The sequence below is a fragment of the Diabrotica undecimpunctata genome, chromosome 7, assembly GCF_040954645.1.
Source record: "Diabrotica undecimpunctata isolate CICGRU chromosome 7, icDiaUnde3, whole genome shotgun sequence".
In the NCBI taxonomy this organism is placed as follows: Eukaryota; Metazoa; Arthropoda; class Insecta; order Coleoptera; family Chrysomelidae; genus Diabrotica; species Diabrotica undecimpunctata.
This window is the reverse complement of record NC_092809.1, coordinates 71,993,518-72,013,634: the sequence shown is the minus strand read 5'-3', so window position 1 is coordinate 72,013,634 and position 20,117 is coordinate 71,993,518. Positions and strand designations below refer to the sequence as shown.

The 20,117-nt window shown below is 31.2% G+C and overlaps 2 protein-coding genes across 2 annotated transcripts in view; both read left to right on the top strand.

Moving 5' to 3' along the window:
• The window catches only part of LOC140446449 (octopamine receptor beta-1R-like), a 31,861-nt gene extending 30,134 nt beyond the window's left edge, over positions 1–1,727 (top strand). The window contains exon 2 of the mRNA XM_072539002.1: positions 1,415–1,727. Within this exon, the coding sequence (XP_072395103.1) occupies positions 1,415–1,727 (313 nt within the window). The remainder of the gene's footprint in view (positions 1–1,414) is intronic.
• Positions 1,636–20,117, top strand: part of LOC140445481 (3-hydroxyisobutyryl-CoA hydrolase, mitochondrial-like) — a 55,897-nt gene continuing 37,415 nt past the window's right edge. The window contains exon 1 of the mRNA XM_072537524.1: positions 1,636–1,723. The gene's annotated coding sequence lies outside the window, so the exon portion shown is untranslated. The remainder of the gene's footprint in view (positions 1,724–20,117) is intronic.

Here is a 20,117-nt window from a genome sequence, read left to right as displayed (position 1 = left end):
ATATAGTTACATACGAGATGTCATAGGGCACTAAGGATAAAAATAGTTTAACTAAAAGACAAATTTTGATTTATTGACTTAAAAAAGGCCTCTGGCTGACTACAAAATAAACAACTGAACGAATCCTAACATGCGACATAGCAAATGAAAAGGGAGTATATAACGAATATAATAAGATATAAAAAACAAAACAAGGCGACTACCAAAAGGGCACTTCACAGTGTATTCAATAATATTGACCTATAATGACATACGAAATATCATAGAGCACACAATATATTTAGATAAAAAAACAAACAAACAGGAGACTACCAAAAATACACTGCAAATTATCCTCGTTATTAATGAATGACTATGGATGATAATAGACATATTTGCTTTAACTGTTGTACTCTTTTATAAAGTCACGAAGGAAATGAATAACATTTATTTACAGCCTACTTAAAATTTCTTTAAGATATATTTGATTCTATTTTACTATATTTAATTTTTTTTCATTTTAATTTTATTTTGTTTTATGTTAATTGAATTATGTTTATTTTGTTATATTTTATTTTACTCTATTTTATTCTACTTTATTCCATTTTATTCTATTTTATTCCATTGGATTCTATTTTCTTCTATTTTATTTTATTTTATTCTATATTATTTTATTTTATTCTATTTTATTTTATTCAATTTTATTCTATTTTATTTTAATTTTATTTTATGTTAATTTTATTTAATTTTATTTTAATTTAATTAAATTTTATTTTTTATGTAACTTTATTTTAATAAACAAATTCTGACTTATTGCTTAACTTAAAATTTACCTATCAATATATATGTTGTCAAGTCTACTTTAAATAAAAAGGTAACATTTCAACTTTTTCGTTTCTGGTACTTCAGATGTTTGCGTTGCATTATATCTCATGAAATAAAGTCGCTTTTCAGTGTTGAAGAGCTAAGTTTACTACAGTGGAATGACGTTTGTGTATGGAAAATTAAGAGATTTTTCAAACCAACTCGTTGACATATATCTTCCCATCTGATACGTTGCAACTTCATTGCTACTATTTAGAGCCGCAATAACAAATACAGCGTTGCCGTTATGTCAATCTGTCAATACTGACATTTATTTTGTTATACATAGCTTCCTTTGATAATAATGGCTTCCAACTATTAGTTATATGGCGGTTTAAAATGACAAAAAAGAGAAAAACTATTTTTTGCGTCTTTCTGTTCATTTTTTTTTTAAATTATGTTTTACACATTCTCTAAATTTGGAAAAAGAATTCTCTAAATTTGGTGAAGTCGTTCTGAAGTTATGCGCTTACAAACATTTCGGCGATTCATAGATAACAACTAATATTGTACTATAATTTATGTCTTTTATTTTAACAACACTTATTTTTTATGTTCTTTTTTATTGCAGATACTACGCCATAGTTCAACCCCTCGATTATCCCTTAATAATGACAAACGTGCGACTAGTGTTCATGTTGGCTGTTGTGTGGTGCTCGCCCGCGTTACTCTCATTCTTGCCGATTTTCATGGAATGGTACACGACGTCCGAGCATTTAGCATTCCGAAGGAAAAACCCACATATTTGCTCTTTCACGGTAAATCGAACGTATTCGGTTATATCGTCGAGTGTGAGTTTTTGGGTGCCGGGTATGGTGATGATCTTCATGTACTACCGGATATATGTTGAGGCCGATCGACAGGAAAGAATGTTGTACAGGTGAGTTTCGTTTTATCTATTTTTTATTGTAATCGTCGCAGTTATTGATCCATTTATGTGAATTACCTCGATATTTTTACCAAGAGGAAAATTGCTTTCTTAGAAATTGCTTTAGATATTTCAGACAATTTTATTTTAAATATGTTTACATCCAAAAAAATAATAAAAAAAGGTCTTTATATAGAATTGTGAAAAGCATAAAAATTATAAATATCTATGTATAGTTTCATGTCTTAATTTTGTATAAAAATTTATAAAAAATAGTGTAATATCCCGACAAAACTGCAGTTTCGCAACTGTTCGCATAATATTTAAACTTCTAGATCAAATATTAAATAGGAATTATCTCTACTTATCGTCGTACCGGCAATCTCATCTACGAATCAAATAAACTCAACACCAAGCTTTAAGAAATAAGCAATATTGATGCGAGTAGTCGCCCCTTAATGCATCTCCAAGAATCGACATATACATCACTTTGTTCCTGAAGCTGGACCAAGTAGGATGGTTGCAGTGCCTGCGGCAAAAAGCGCTGTACATAGTAAAGTACAAAGTGGTATACATTACAAAGTGATATACATATTACGTTTGGAACTTCTTGCAGTTACTTTCCGCGAAAGATTCCGGGTTTAGAATAATACAAAATTAAATTCCAAGTGCAAAAAATTACTCTTGTATTAAATTCCGCAAAAGTGGCTTTAAAATTTTATTGCAATACAGTTTGCCGTCTTGTTGGTACAAATTCGACTATATCTACGCAATTATAATATTATTATTATGAAACTACCTATGTTCCCAGACGAAAAAGTCGTAAAATTTAGTTGCCTCATACCAACCCTCAGCTGAAGAGACGATGCGCTGATTAGGGAATTTTTTAAGTAATTATATTAAGTAGTTATTCGACAATATTGTTGCTGATACACGAGTATTAACTGTATCGTGTCTAGGAAATCTTACTCTTCTATTTCAGTATTGTATATGTATCTCTAATTCTATTTTGATTTGCTTTTAATAACAATCACATTAATTTTACCATTATTCGTATATTTATTACTGATTGCATTTTGTGTGCCTTTATTAACAATTTTTGTTTATTTCCTATTAATTGAGCTTTTTTTAATTATCCACTTTATTATTATACGTACTCAGAAGTTATTAACTTTTTATCACGTTTTTAATAATAATATTGTACAGTGAACGGCTAAATTATGGAATATTATCATTATTTCGAGAACCGTCGAGTTTTGAGGGAAATCCCGAAACAGGTCGATTTTTGTTACAAAATACCTATCTTATAACGTACATGCAGTAGGGATGACATCACCGGTGTGGGTGTAGTGACATAACCGTTAATTTTTTTTAAAGAAATTGGTATAATGCGACAACTCATTTGAAGGAGAATTTAATTCCCTATTTAACGACATTACATTTTAACTAAAATATTTTTTAAGAGTACAAAAACAATTTTTTTTAATTTAAATTTAACTGAATTACAACTAATCATTTAATTCATAATATACTTTAAAGTAACCAAATTATGCATAATAATTATTTTAAATTAATCGGTTCCTGCCATGACTTTCTGAGGTAAATACTTAAAAAAGCAAAAATAAGTAAAAATAATAATGGACACAAAACGTTATCTCATAAACACTGAAACTTTTTGTCAAATGTTAATTCAAGCAAGTGATAGTGGCATAGTTACTGTAATATTTATTGACGTAAATGGATGACTAAGTCACACACGCAATATCCTCAGAAAGTAAATGTATGGAAAGGGATCATTAATGACAGAATCATTGGCCGTTTTTTCTTTGAAGAAAATCTAACAGGAGAACGTTATTTAACTTTTTTGAGAAATTAACTTATACCTGTTCTTGCTAACATGTATCCAAATGCCAATAATCCAAATTTACCTAGTTAAAATATCTGGTTTCAACAAGATGGATCTCCTTTGTATTACTCACGTGAAGTACATTAATTTTTAAATCATTCCTTTCCCAGGAAATGGATCGGAAGACGAGGTTTTATAGAGTGGCCAGCAAGGTCGCCAGATCTAACACCTCTAGTCCTTTTCCTGTGGGGTTACATAAAATCAAAAGTTTATGTCAATAGACCACAAAACTGACAGGACTTGAAAGATAGAATTAGGCATGAAATGAGTCTAATTACACCAGAAGTCATCCGTAATGTACTTGATGAATTTGTCCGTAGATTCGCATTTTGTCATGAAACCGATGGATGGAATTTTGAACATTTAATTTAAAATAATTATTATGCATAATTTAGTTACTTTAAAGTACACTATTAATTGAATCATTAGTTGTAATTTAGTTGAATTTAAATTAAAAAAAATTGTTTTTGTACAAAAAACAAAAAAAATTTTATATCATGCGTTATAACATCGGTATTCTATAACAAAAATCAACCTGTTTCGAGATTTCCCTCAAAACTCGACGGTTCTCGAAATAATGATAATATTTCATAATTTAGCCGTTCACTGTACTATATTTCTTATATTATGTCGTTAATTAAGGTACAAGTCCTGAATTTGCAACTATTTTGGATTAGATATGAAAGCTTTGACTTAAACGGTCCTCTGCTGAGAAAAATAGCAAATTCTCCCAATATTTGACGCACTGCCGAAGACAAGCAAAAATTCGGTTTTAACTGTTGATGTATTTTACATTGATTTAAAAAATATACACTTAGTGAAAAATAGAAAAACATTACAAATTCTATTGTTTATAAATTGTAGTAGTATTTACTAATAAAATAATAACAATAACACTGAAAATTTTGTTTAATCAGAAAATAAAGACTTATTACCAAAATTGGACAAATATGCAAGAAAATGAAAAATATGCACATAAATATGTACTAATTTAACAAAAATATGCATTTATTTTAGAAAATATGCATTTTTTTAGAAACTATGCATACTGTTAATAAAAACATATATTTAATATTGTTATATTAATTAGTGGTTAATTTAGTCATTAAAAAATAATATAAATAAATTTAAAAACTAAGTCAGTGGTTGTAATGTACTAAATAATTGTAGTTAACCCTTAATAAGATAACGGGAACATATTTCCCACTTTACTTTGCCGCCAAATTTCGATTGTCGCTGTCAATACACAGAATGTTAAATTTTGTGATATTACGTATTCATTTCATGGATAAATACACCAACTATTCTGACAGTTATTCCATGGATCTGATTTTTAGTTGACAATCGACAACTAGATTTTCATAGGTTATGATATTTCTTGCCGCTAAAAGTTGATTTTTGTTACAATTTTGCAAATTATTTGGTGAATCGGCCCCAAAAATTCTGGTAAGTACAAAGTTATTGTATTATTGATATATATATTGTTTGGTTAAGCTAAATACATTGTAATTTGTTATACAAATTTTTTGAAAAGATAGTTATTTTTGTCTTTGAAGTTGGTGGGAAAATTATTCCCCTTATCCAATTCCATAAAAAAAACGCAAAAGTCATGCACCAGAAACATTAAAATTTCTGTTATATTTTAGGATTATGAATTCAAGAAGGAGATTATTAGAACGTGAACTCCTTGCTGCCTTAGAAGAAGATTGGTCTGATATTGATCTCGACACTGATGATGATGATGACATTTTTATACCATCCCCATCTACTTCTGTTTGCGGTAAGTCCGATGGAGATGTTATTGATAGCAGAATTGGGCAATTGCTTGGTGAATCTGATGAAATTGTTCCTTCAACAACCGTTGATGTAAATTCCACAACTGAAAGAACATCTGAGAATGACCCACAAGAAAATCAAATTGTTTTGGTAGAACAGAGTCCAGTGGTTACGCTAACTAATTTTACTGGACAATGGACCTCTGAAACAGATGTGCCAGAAATACCAAAATTTGAGCCTGTGTTACAGTCAAATGTTCAATTCACCCATAAAAGTCAACCAATATTTTATTTTGAGAATTTTTTCCCTTGTGATCTAATAGAACAAATTGTTGCTCAAACGAATTTATATGCTGTACAAAAAGACAGCAAAAATTACAAAAACACTAGCCAAGAAGAAATAAGGGCATTGCTAGGTGTTTTTATTTTAATGGGACTGCACCCTGTACCAGACAAAGATTTATATTGGTCAAGTGAACCTTTTTATAATAATCCTGTTATCTCCAAAGCTTTTACAATAACCAGGTTCAAAAAATTAATAGAAAATATCCATCTAAATGACAATTCAGCAGCTGCAGAGAGAGGTTCACCTAACTTTGATATACTGTATAAGATAAGACCATTTATAGATAGACTAAATGAAGTTTTCAAAAAACAAGCCAAACCTGGAAGTCGATTTTCTATTGATGAATGTATGGTGAAATTTAAAGGAAGTAGTTCTATCAAACAGTATATGCCCAAGAAGCCGATTAAGCGTGGTTATAAAATTTGGGCAAAGTGTGATGCTATTACTGGGTATCTGTACCAGTTTATTATCTATACTGGAAAAACTGAAGGCATTGAAAATGATGGCTTGGGATACAAGGTTGTAACTGAATTATGCCAAGATATACCACACAAATCTTTGGTTGTTTTTGATAACATTTTTACGAGTTGCAAACTGTTGGAAGATTTATATGCTAAACAGCTGTATGCTATAGGTACAGTTAGACCTAATCGCAAAAGTTTGCCCGATTTCATGAGGAAAAAGCAAACCAAAAATGAAAAACTTCGAAAGAATGAATTCTATTGTTTGAGCAGTGGCCCTATAACAGCAATAAAGTGGTTGGATACCAAAGAAGTCACAGTTATTACAACTGCTAATCAACCACATGAAGTAACCATGATAAAACGTACACAAAGAGATGGCACAAAGAAAGATATAATGTGCCCAAAAGTTATTGCAGATTATACACTAAACATGGGAGGAGTTGATTACTTTGACCACTTTAGGGCATCATATCCCATAAGCAGAAAGTCTAGAAAATCGTGGATGAGATTTTTCTTCTTTCTTTTAGATGCAAGTGTAATTAATGCATATATTATGTACACAAGAATTCATGATCAAAAAAATACTTCTCACAAGGATTTTAGGCTTCGCCTTGGAAGAGCTCTCATAGGTGACTTTACAGTAAAGGCATCTCGACCTGTGATATTTAAAATTAAAAAAACGGGCAACTTTGGTGTTCCAGACGAAATTCGGCTGAGAAATGTAGGACCACATTTACCAGATGTTCAAAAAAATTATAAAAGATGCAGATTTTGCTCAACAAAAAAAGAAGAAAAACGAACGAACATTATATGTAGTTATTGTCAAGTAGCTTTATGCCCAAAACAATGTTTTAAATCATTCCACACTGCTGTAGTTGAGACCTAAATTAGTTTTGTCACCCATATATGCATTTTTATATTTTTGAATTAATAAATTGTTTCACAAACTGTATAAGGGTAATTAATTTCCTACCTACAAATTTTTTTTAAAGAACAACGGGAAAATAGTTCTCACCACTATTTTTTTTATTACTTTTTCAAATTATTTTATATTTTAACAAAAATATGTTTTATTTACCTCCTTTAGATAGCAAAAGTATATAAACAAACAAATTAATTCTCCTTATATCCCATGTCTTATTAAGGGTTAAAGTAGTAAAAAAGTAAAATACCCTTCCTTAGAATTATGGAAACAATAAACTACTAAAGGTTTTTTATAATTTTCCTATAAAAGCTTATGGCTTTTATCTGTGTAAATAGGTATATTTGTATATTTAGAAACTTATTTCCACATTAATGGATGTAATGGAAGCATTTAAATTCACAAAAAATATTTGGTTCTAAGTCTATTTCTTCTCAAAAATTGCCAACAAGAACATCAACTACCTCATTAAGTTTCTGAAAACCATTGTTTTTTTAAATATTATTTTAAATTTTTGAAAAATATCTTTTCTGTCACAACATTTTGAAAAGCAGATATTAATTTCTTTATTACGGCTGTATTTTTCTACCAAGGACAACTTTGATGATTCTAATTGAGTAATTAAATTATAGCAAACTAAAATTTAATTTAATTAATAAAAAATCCTGCTGAAGAACGTTGTGTATATAAAAATTTGTTTAGCATTTAGCAGAAACTAGGAACTTTCATCCATGAAATAGTCTAAATAAAAAAGAGGCTTCCAATCATGTTCCCCATGGTGTTAGGCATGGTTCTGATGAAAGTGGAATATTTGAAAGCATTTCTTTATAAAGTTGAATTCTTATATAAGATTTGAAGACTTTTTTATCAGGGATATCAGTCAGTCATTCAGTTGATATCAGGGAGTTTACAAAAGAAAACATTTTTATAATTTCTTCTGAAACTCTGTTTATTCCATGTTTCAAACAAGTAACGTATATTAAGTTGGTACAAAATATTTTTAAATTTTGTCCTGCCTTGACCATATATGCTACAGCATCGGATAAAACAAGTAATCATTTATGGCTAGGAATAACAACAGGAAGAAAAAAATTTTAATATTTCTTCCTGTACAAAACGTGATATTGTTGCAGAGTTGTCTTTTTTCTCTGATTGCTTGCATAAAATTAAATAGGATTTTGATAATATCTGATACCTTATAACATTAATCCCCAAATGAGCGATATATCTTTCTGACGAATCAGTGTTTTCCTCAACACTCCCGTAGAACTTTATGTCACTTATATTAGTTTTTATATTATTTATTATTGAATATTACAACGAGTTGACATAGTTTCTCTTTAGAGTCCTTTTACTTGAAATATTTAGTTTACAATATATTTTTTTAAAGAAGTAAGTTAACCCTTTAAGGAGCAAACTTTTTTTTACGTCGTTCAAAGCTTATATTCAGTATAACAATGCAAAACAACTATAAATAGAGTCATAATGTATCCTCTTAGTATTATGTTTTTTTCTTTGTTGAACAGGACCTGGTTGATTTTTCAACCAAAGAACCATTGCGGTCCCAACGACTTTGAAAATTTCACTGGTTGAAAAATCAACCGCTTGTTTAATTTGTTAAGGAAATTGTAATACTAAATAAAAACACCCACTTTAGACAACGTTTTGTTCAAAAGACAATTATTGTAAGAGACAATTATTACAAATGGAAAGGTGTAAAACATTCCAAACAAGGAGCAACATCACATTTTTTGCATATCATGTAAGATCGCTTTGGCTTCTTCTCTGTGCTACAGAAAGCACATTGCCGAGAGGTACCTTTTACAGGTAAATGTTCACCAACCATCGAACTTCTAACCACAGAATCAGTAGACACATTTCGTCCTTTAATCTTGTTTATTTTACGAAATGTTGTTGCTACATGACCCCTTTCTATTCGAAAAATTATGTATGAACTCATTGGCAAAAAAAGCTGCGGTATACCAAATGTGACATAGGCTTTCGTGAATTTTTTTTCATTCCAAGATTATCAATATATAACTGTTTACTTTACTAATAACACTTTTAATGGGAAAATTAAAACAGAAATAAAAGCACTCGTAACCTAAAAAATTTGCCGTCTAACAATATTTTATTGTGTTTATCACTTATAAGATGCATTCTGTTTGCTTTACATAATGTTACAACGTTCTGTATAAACAAATATGATATAAAATAATTAAAACTTACCTAAATAACGGTTTTTTTCATAAAAATCGGGCAATTGAAACAACAAAACAGAACACATGTAAGACAGATAGTACACAAAAGGCGCACTGGTTGAATTATAAACTACTTTTCATTTTACCAAGCTGAATCATAAATTATAAACCGCGCGTTTTCATTTACCGATACCGATTCATCGAAAATTCGTTCCTTAGACAGAATCGTGATAACTGGCTTATTCACAAACCTGTGCGACTTTAAGAAGTCAGTAATTCATAACCGGTTGATATATCGACCAGAAATCGTTAAAGGGTTAAGTTTTATTGGATAATTTGGAAAGCGGTATATTTTAAGAGATTAATACACTGCACAAGTCTTATTTAAAGTATCTTGTTTGTTTCCTTCTTTCGAACTTTGCCGAAAAAAAGCTTGATATTTTTGGCCAGATTTGGTTTCGACCTTTTTGGCTAAAAGCTAAAAACTATCTGAAGTTTCTTTTAGCATGCAACCTGTAATAGATTTTTTAATATAAATAAATACAGTTACATTATAGTCCAGTCGTCACAGAGTTGACACTTGACCCATAAAAATCATACGAACAAGCTGAATTTTGGAGAAAAATATTAATTTTAGGACCTCAAAAAAGATGCACCACTTTTACCCCCGGGCTTTTAAAACCTCCTCGCGGGGGGGGGGCTTTTTAAAAAATCGATTTACCAAGAATCTGTTCATCGCAGAAAAAAATTTTTTAAATAAAAAATGTTGCTAAGATAATTAAAAAAAAATATTTATCAACATTTTTTGTGTAGAATGAACCGTTTTCTTAGAAACAACGCTTGAAGTGACAGTCGATTTTGCATGTCAGTTACACGCGCGAAATCAGTGTTCGATAAAATTTTTATTAGCTTGACGGTAAAAATTTGATATCTTTTAATCCAAATGTTCTATCGACAAATATCAAGATACGTTTTAAAGACAAAGAGTGCAGATTTCGTATGCAGTTTTTGTATTTTGTTGAGATTTTTATAAAGGCGTTAAATAAAGTTACGTATCGCGTTTTCTACCAATTTTTACGATTCTCATAAGATCAATAGAATTGATCACTTTTATCAACCAAGTGTAGAAAATTTCCATTATTAAAGATCAATATTTAAAACCTATGAAACGAAATTTTAATTTTGAGTTATGGTAATAAATATGAGGCATTTGAAATATGAATAAAAAATGAAGATGGTTTTGGGTATAGTTTATTGCAGACATTTTGTTCTATTGAAAAACGTACTAGTGTAATTGAAAAAAAAAGATTTAAATGTTTTAGTTCGTTTGTTGTGTGAAAGTTTAAATCCAGCGTTTTTTAAACATATTTCAATTACCTCACATTTATTCCCAAAACTCAAAACTAAAATTTCATGCTATAGGTTATAAAGGCTAGACATTACGTCGGGTTAGTGCTTATTTGTTCTATACCACATTTTCTACTTTTTCGGGTTAGAAGTTGCAATGAAACATTGCCAACATAATAATGTATGTAATTTGACCCTGATAACTCTAACAGCCAAGACTTCTATGTAATACCTTTGTAACTTTGTGCCATATGATTATTTTATGGGTTATTTCAGTGCTTAAGTGTTCCATATGCAAAGGCCAATAGGAAGAAAGTATTTCACACGCGCATTCGGTGCTTCGGTGCTTGTTTGTGCCATGCCAGTGTTATGCAGTGAGTTGAGGTTAACGTGTCTTACTTCTTGTATGGTGGCGACTGGATGTGATAAATAATAGTATAAAACGGGAAAGTAAACGCATATATTATTTATTTACGTGTGTAAAAATGTATAAATATTATCTATTTAATGATGTGTTCTTCACTATATTACCAAATTTAATAATATCAATGTCTCAGAATAAGAATTTGGCATGTGGCACAAATATGCACTAATTTGACGATATTTCTGTAAGGAGAGCGTAAAAACTCATGTAATTTTTTTGTTACAGAGTGGATATAGATCATCAACAAATTAACGCTATAAAAAGAAATCTATTTGAGACGATTACCGACGTTTCTAAAATAAACGATATTGCAATGTCTGAATGTTCGTCCCCTGTGCCGTTATTACCTACTGATGTCGAGAATATGTTTGATAGTGACGATTCAATCTGGGATCCTGATTATAATGCAAAACCACTCAAACACAGAAAAAATTTTGACTATAACAGTGATTCAAGTTCAACTTCTTCTAATGGAAATAGACAAAATACAGAGAGTTCTACAAAAATAGTGTCAGAATGTGCCGAAAAATAGTGTCAGAATGTGCCGAAAAATGTACAGAAGAAAGCTCAGCAGAAAATAACATGGAAAATCAAGATGTCCCAGCAAGCAGCAAGAAGACTTCTAAAAAAACAAGAAAGCGATTGAGAAATCCTGAGAACTAGACTAGAAATGTGAAGAAAGTTCAGCGAGAACATGGGCTTCAATATAAGGACGAAAAAGGAGTTGTCCATGCTCCAAGTCAATGTCAATCCAAGTGTTTGAAAACTTGTACCTATCAATGTATTGAAAATATTAATACGAACGAAAGGGAGGTTATATTTAAAAACTTTTGGCAACTAAGTGATAGCAAAAAAAGCGCATTTTATTTAAAATTTGTAAAAAAAAGTTCACCAAAACGAAGGTACGTGAAAACAGAAAATATTTCGGACTGTCAGAAACAAAATTTGTTTCAATATCACCTTGAGGTTTTAAATAAGCAAATTAGAGTATGTAGGGATTTTTTTTACCTACTCTAAACATTAGTAAACAGAGAATTTATTATTTCTTTAAAAAACACTATAAGGATAACTCAGGGATTGCTCGGACTCCTTTGAAAGGAAAATACGTAAAGAAAGTCTTACCATTAGAAGCTCTAGACGGGGTACGAAAACATATTGAGTCGTTCCCCCCAATTGAGTCTCACTACTGTCGATCAGATCGTGTTAGATTGTATTTAGATCCGTGTCTCTCTATTGAAAAAATGTATCGACTATACCTAGAAAGTGACTTTAGTAAAAATTTTCCTGTTAAATCACATAAGTATAGAGAAATTTTTACAAGAGAATATAATTTTGGTTTTCTTCTGCCAAAAAAGGATAGATGTGATACCTGCGAGAAATACAAATTAATTGAAAATAAAACTAAAGAAAATAAAAAACATTATGATTTTCACATAAAAAATAAAATTGAAGGAAAAATTGAAAGAAACTTTGATAGAAAGGCCTACAAATTTGACCAGTCTACTGCTGTTTTATGCTTTGATATGCAAAATGTTTTTGCTATACCAAAAGCTGAGGTGTCAAATTTTTTTTATAAAAAAAAGTTTTCAGTATATAATTTAACTGTTCACTGCTCCACAGATAAAATTACCTACTGTGCTCTATGGCATGAAGCCATTTCAGGCCGTAATGGTAATCACATTGCCAGTGCTCTTAACAAACTATTAAATACAATTTCAGAAACAAATCCTAATGTAAATAAGTTTATATTATGGTCGGATTCTTGTGTCCCCCAAAACCGCAATTCACACATGGCCTTAGCTATAAAGTATTTCTTACACATCAATAATCGCGTTAATACAGTTGAACAAAAATTTTCAGAGGCCGGACATAGTTTAATTCGAGAAATCGACTCTGTTCACAGTAAAATAGAAAAGTATTTAAAACATAGGGAAATATACAGCCCTGTTTCACTCTTAAGACACCTCGTAAATATACCCCCCGGTAAAGCACCTCTCAAGGTACTGCAACTAAAAAAAGAAGATTTTTTAAATTTTCAAACAGTAAGCCAAACTCTAAATTTTAAAGATCTGCCTTTTACTAAAGTTAAACAAATTAACTATAAAAAAGATGACCCCTTGCATATTAGTTTTAAATGTGATTTTAATAAAAATGACAATGTTATTTTTATTAGACTTAATAAACATGAGACACGCGGCTCTGCTAAAAACATGGCAAAAACGATCCTAATATTATTATTAACTTTTCCATGGTAAAGGTTATTACCGAAAAACCTACGGTCGATGCTAAAAAAATAAAGCATATTGAGTCTATGTTTGCCTACATGCCTGAGGTTGACAAAATATTGTACAGAACAATATTTTCTTCACTAAATAAATAATTTTATTTCTTCCAACTGCAATTATTTGTTTCAATTACCTTATGAGTAGGTAGCTACTGCGAAGAATATTTAACTTTTATTTACTGTTTGTTTCACATACACATGTTTTGATTATTAATAAATTTTAAAAGCAAAAAGAAGTTTCCTGTTTGATGTACCCTTGTATAGAAAAAATGGTGCAGTAATATGAGGTTCGTTCTTTTAATTACAATATTATTCATTTATTTCAGTTACATGACGTGTACCTACGGCGAAGAATGTAAAACTTTTACTTTTTGTTTCACATGAACATGTTTTAATTCTTAATAAATTTTGAAAACAAAAAGCAGTTTTCTTTTTGATGTACCCTTGTATATTTTTAAAGGTTCTGTAATATAAGATTAGAAATATTGTAATAAACTGTGATCTAACTGTGGAATGATACATAAGATATATAGAAACGCAAACTAAAATATTTTACTTAAAACGTTATTATATAATTCAGTTTTGTACTTCATTGCATATGGAACAAATGTGCAAATTTCTGTACTAATTTTACTTTTTGTTCCATAAGCAAAGGTTTTTATTTTTTGACGTGACAACGTCTTAAATTAGGTTGTGGCGCGGAGTCATTCATGAAAAAGTGTAACGCCCGCTCACGTCTGTTACAGTGAGTCACCGAACGAGAGAGAGGCCCGCCGGACCGGCGAATGCCTTGCGTCTCTCTCCCACTCAAACATGATCGGTCCGCTGCGCGCGCAGCACTACAGAATTAGGCGCGTTGAATCGGTGCGTGCTTCCGTGCTTGTGTCTCTGTCTTTCTCGAGCGTTCTTGGCGTTCAAGACACATTACAGCAGAAACACTTCCTTTCATTTCATATTTCTCCTATCATCGTCCTATCCTCAACAAAATCACTCAAATAGAAATTAGTTAAGTTTACATGTACAATGTTTTAGTAAACAAAATATATTTCTATAGTTAAAATTTGTGCAATTCTTATTTTCATTAAATTCCTTGTTCCTATTGTGCAATTTATTAATATTCATATCAATAAATATTCTACCGAGAAAAAGACGTTGTCACGTAAAATCTTCGCCCGTAAAACCTACTTTACAGGCAACCGATTTTTTTTTCAAATTTAAAAAGGGTCAGTAAAAATTTGAAGTCATAATCCAGCACACCATTTTAAATATTTTTTTTTAGAATTAACATAATTTTTCTGTGTTTTAAAATAAACGAGTAAATATTACTAAAATATTTAAATGTAAATATCTCAAAATGAGAATTTCGCATATTGAACAAATAAGTACTAGCCCGACGATTAGTAATCGAAACTTCGTAGTGGGCAGTCAATGAAAGGGATATATTGTATTGATCTCTTGAGAATTATAAGAAATGGCAAAAATCGCGCCACGTTTATTTGACTGTCGCTTTCAGCGTTGTTTCTAAGAGAACGATTTATTCTACACAAAAATTGCTTTTAAACATTTTTGTTTAAAATTATCTCAGCTATATTTTTTATTTAAAACATATTTTTCTGCGATGTACAGATTCTTGGTAAATCGATTTTATTGGGTTTTTACTCCCCGGGAAGCCCAAAGGTTAAAGTAATAAACTTTTTTGCACCTTTTTTGGGGTCCCAAAATTAATATTCTCTTCAAAATTCAGCTTGTTCGTAACATTTTTAGAGATTCAGTGGCATTTTGCTCTCCTTTCGACTGGGGTATTACATTACATTAATAGAAGATATTTCATTCAAGTAACTGCACGATTATTGCATGGCAGTCACTGATATTTCAGCAATAGTTAAAATATTTATTTTATAATAAAAGATACATAATTGTATACAGGTGTTGGTATTATATTAAAATTTATTCGTATTATTCCCGTTTTACTAATGTTAAGTACATACTTACAATTTTACCACAAACCGAATAATAAACATTGTCCATATCCATAGATAGCTTTTGTAAGGTTTAATCCAAATAGCGATTTTCGGCATTTTAAAATCGAAATAACTATTAATTTAAACAAGCTCGTTTAACAACACTTGAGTTTTTACTTTTACGTTTGAGAACAAAATAATTTGCAAAAGTACAATTTTATTTGTACCCCACGCAATCAAATTTTGAAACAGCCTATCATTACAGGATTATAATCTGTTACCTGCTACAACAATACCAAGAATATTAGGTATTATCTATAGGTACTATCGCTAATATTGAAGACTGAAATATTGAAATAACTTTTAAAATAATTAATTAAATAAATAGATAAATATTACTTATAATCCCCAATTCAAAATGAATTGACGTTTATGCATTTTATGCCATAATTTTTATATAAATATGCAATATATCGCATTGTAAATAATGACAATAGATTGTAAATGATGACTGAATTAATTAATTTGAAGCAATTTTCACGCATTTGAAATTCATCTATTAACTTTTTACATTTCCGTATACTTTTTATACTTTTAGACTGGCTTATAGATATATTGAGAATATTTAAAGTCAGTAGGAGGAATATAGTGAATCTTTTGGTGGATATAATGGCGGTATGGAAGATTAAAATTATTATTATTATACATAAGTGAGGGCAGAGGAACTAAGTCCCTATTATGCCCAAAAACAAAGAAATTTCATTAATACCCTACTAGTAAAAAAACAAAAATTACAAATAAAAGAAATAAAATTACAATTTTTGGTTTACAAGAAAAACAATATTTTAACTATAATATAAAACGGTCAAGTCTGTTTTTGAACGAATTGGTAGAGGGAGCAGAGACAATGTTATCGTTAAGGTTATTCCAGCAGTCAAAAACTCTATTTGGTAAAAAGTTCTGCCTTGATCTTGTAGAAAAATTTTCTTTCTTCAGTTTGAATTGATGACCTCTGAGGCGTTCATCTTGATTAATGATAAAAATTTCATCGAGATTTCCAAAATTGAATTTCAATATTTTAAAAGTTGTAATTAGGTCTCCACGTTGTCGGCGAAGTTCAAAGGAAGTTAGGTTAGCCATACTAAGTCTTTCTGCATAAGAAGGACTTCTCGGTCCCAAAGAAATTCGAGTGGCTTTTCTTTGGACATTTTCCAACATAGTCTTTTCTCGAACCAGATCAGGATACCACGTTGGTCTAGCGTATTCAAGTATGGGTCTTACGTACAGAGTGTAAAGTTTACAGAGTGATTGCATTGAAACTCTCGAAAAACACCTCCGAATAAAATACAGTCTGGAGTTCGCACGTTTACAAATAGAGGTAATATGGTCGGACCAAGTTAGGCTACTGTTTATGATAACACCAAGATCGTTATACGAAAATACTGAAACTAATGGCTGCCCGTTAACAAAGTACGGCACAAGTGGGTTATTTTTACCAATTCGAAGCACTACACATTTTTCGGCGTTTAAGGGTAGTAACCACTGGGAACACCAAGTTAAAATAGAGTCCAAGTCCATTTGAAGGGTAAGCTGGTTTGTGATTGGATTGGCATATATTTTTGTGTCATCAGCGTAGAACGATATTTTACTTGAGACATAATAAGGAACATCGCTGGTGTAAACCGTAAACAGCAGAGGTCCAAGGACGGAACCCTGAGGCACTCCACTTTCCACTAACCTGTCCTGTAAAAAAGATTCGCCAACTCTAACTTTGTAATATCGATCTGTCAGAAAATCATCTATCCAACGAAGTAAAGTACCGCGAACTCCGAAATGTTCTAGATTATGTAGAAGTCTGCGCTTAGGTACACGGTCAAAGGCTTTAGAGAAATCTAGATAAACAACGTTTAACCTTCAAATAGCTGGTAAAATGAATATTGAAATTAAAGATGTCCCAGTTAACCGGGGCCTTTTTTTCAAGGGGACTCGTTGAGTACACCGTGGTTCTCTAAGCGATGAACTCACTATCTCAGCTCCTAAACTTCACAGACTCAGGTTTTGGCATAAACAAAAACAATACTGTCATGGCGAGGCTTAATGATCTATTGTATATGGATGGATGATTTGAAATTAATGATTTTCACTCGAAACCAGCTAGATCAGATGCTAAAAACTGTAGAAACTTTCTCGAATGATATCAGTAGGCACTTTGCACTAGACAAGTGCTGTATTCTAAATATAGTTAGAGAAAAGTGTGGCGTACAAAACCGAATCTATATAAAAAAATTACAAAATGTACCAAATATAAATCAGACGTACACCCGGAAAGAAAAGTACTATACGGTGACAGTCTGGGAATGGCTCGCGGCTAGACAAAACAGTGGAGATGGTCGTGCGGTCCACAAAACAAAAAAAATCCGAAGTTATATCAGGGACGCCAGGTAAATTGGCCCACAGCCTTCCCTACGTTATTATTCAATAAACCACCAACTTACCAATAGGTTTACTACTAAAATACTAAGTAACAGTATACAACCTGAATAAATAAAAAAAATAAATGAAATTGTCAGATTAGAATTTAGTCAATTTTAATAAATAGATTCCCAAGATAGTTAAAAATAAATACATATTACAATATTATTTAACTTTACCATAGGCTTAATAAAAAAATAATATAAAAATGCGGCTTCTACTTGCCTAACAAAAATTCATAAGGTATTTCTATTTAACAGAACAAAATGAAAGGTAAGACGTATCAAAAGTACCGGACGCTAAGGGGTGTGCGGTTCAATACCAACCAAAAAAAAAATAATTAACGCAAATAGGACACCACGTGAGCTCAAGTGCGTGCGCAGAAAATAATATAAAAAAAAATCTCAAATATATAACCCCCCCTTAGACGCAGTTTACAAAATTAAAATAGGTATGTGTAAATATTGAATTAATAAAATAAACCGCAAATTATCTTTAAAAAAAAATCTGTAAAGTATTTGTAAATATGAAAATAAAAACTAACAGCAAATAATCTTTTAAAAAAAACTATTGTATTTCGCAAACCAAATTAGACGGCGCTTAAATCTTCCGTTGAAAATTAATTATTATCGATCCATACCTCGAATTTTCATATACTTCACCGCGTGGAATTCCAGTTATAGTTCAGCGTGTCTTCAATCCAAAATCCCATACGATTGCCGATGTACATAGACTTGTGTGACAATGTTGAAAAGTTGAAAATTACAGCCAGACGGAAAAATACGAAGAAGAAGAAGCAGAAAAAAACAAACAAACCAACCAACCAACCAACCCTGAAGCAAGAAAACATTAATTACCATCTGTGTCTAAAATAATTATTTGGAAATAAATATATTGATTTTAACACTTTGTTTATCTGCCTTTTGGCGATAATGGAGCAATACAAAAAAAAACTTGTCTCCGAACTTGAATGTATGAAAACTGATAAAAATGTGAATAGCTTTTTAGAGATGGGATAAAAAAATAACTACAACTTTTTAATTAATTAAAAACGAAATGTTCTAACACTCACCCTTCTTAGCCAGATTAGGGGTTTGAAATATCCCAAATTGGACCGAAGCGTAGCCGGCTATTTGGACTCGTGATTAAGGCTAATTTCTTGATCTAAATACGACTCCCGGTATTCACGTGTACTGTAGATCCGCTTTTTTTTGCGAAATTGTGGATATTCCAAAAAAAAACCATTCCACGAAGGCAGCAAATCCCCTTGAATATCCACACGGTTCGGACTAGTCCAGATCCCACATGGAACAGCAGCAAAAGCAAAAAACAAAATGCCGTTTTTAATCTAGCCCAACCTTTCAGTTACACCGTCAAACCTGGAATCACTTTCTTTCCGTCGTCTTTCCGAACACTTGACAACTTGACACACGGAGGTCACCGAATAATACCGAGATTCAAAAATTTCAATTTTATGATCCCAATTCTTCCAAGATAACTCTAGAAAGAACGATCTAAATTAGTTTCTTCACAAAAAAGAGGACGTGTTCCCTTAACTTCAGCACAATTTGCCAGACATTACCCCTATTTGAAAATTACTAATTTTATTTTCGCCACCTTGCTTATAATATATTATAGGCAACCGCTCTTACACGTCCTGAATTATTTAAATTTTGATAAAATAGAGGTGGGACTTTTTACTTTAAATTTGGAACGTAACAACACCTCCCTTTCCCAGAGGAAAATTTACGAGGAAAAACTAGACGAAGAAAATTTTCCCTCGCGCTAGCGACACACTACCTAAACTCTGAGCGAAGTCCACACAATCCACACAATCATCATCCACACCGTCTTCACCATGCGCAAGTACTTGGACAACGAAAGACATACCAATCTCAAACCACACGCACAAAGCAACAACTTACTTACAACACTTACTCCACTTCCACACAACAGTCATCTCTCATCGTATGAGATCAAGTAGAATAGTTTCAAATTCCAACGTCAATCTGACAACACTGATTTGGTCGGTTACTGGATGTTGCCCTTATTCGCGACCTCCCAGCTCTGGGGCATCGCTAGTACTTCACTATACCTCGCATAACATGAGTCCATAAGAAACTCTCCACCATTCCACTCTTACTGATACTGCGAGAAACATCTACCGAAACAGTAGTGTAATTCCAATTGTTCATTAAAATAAAAATGAGATAGGTCTTCCAGAATTTAAATCCGTATACAACGAAATTTAGTGAATCATCCAAAACTAAGCTATTATAAAACAAGATTCACCAAAACATAATT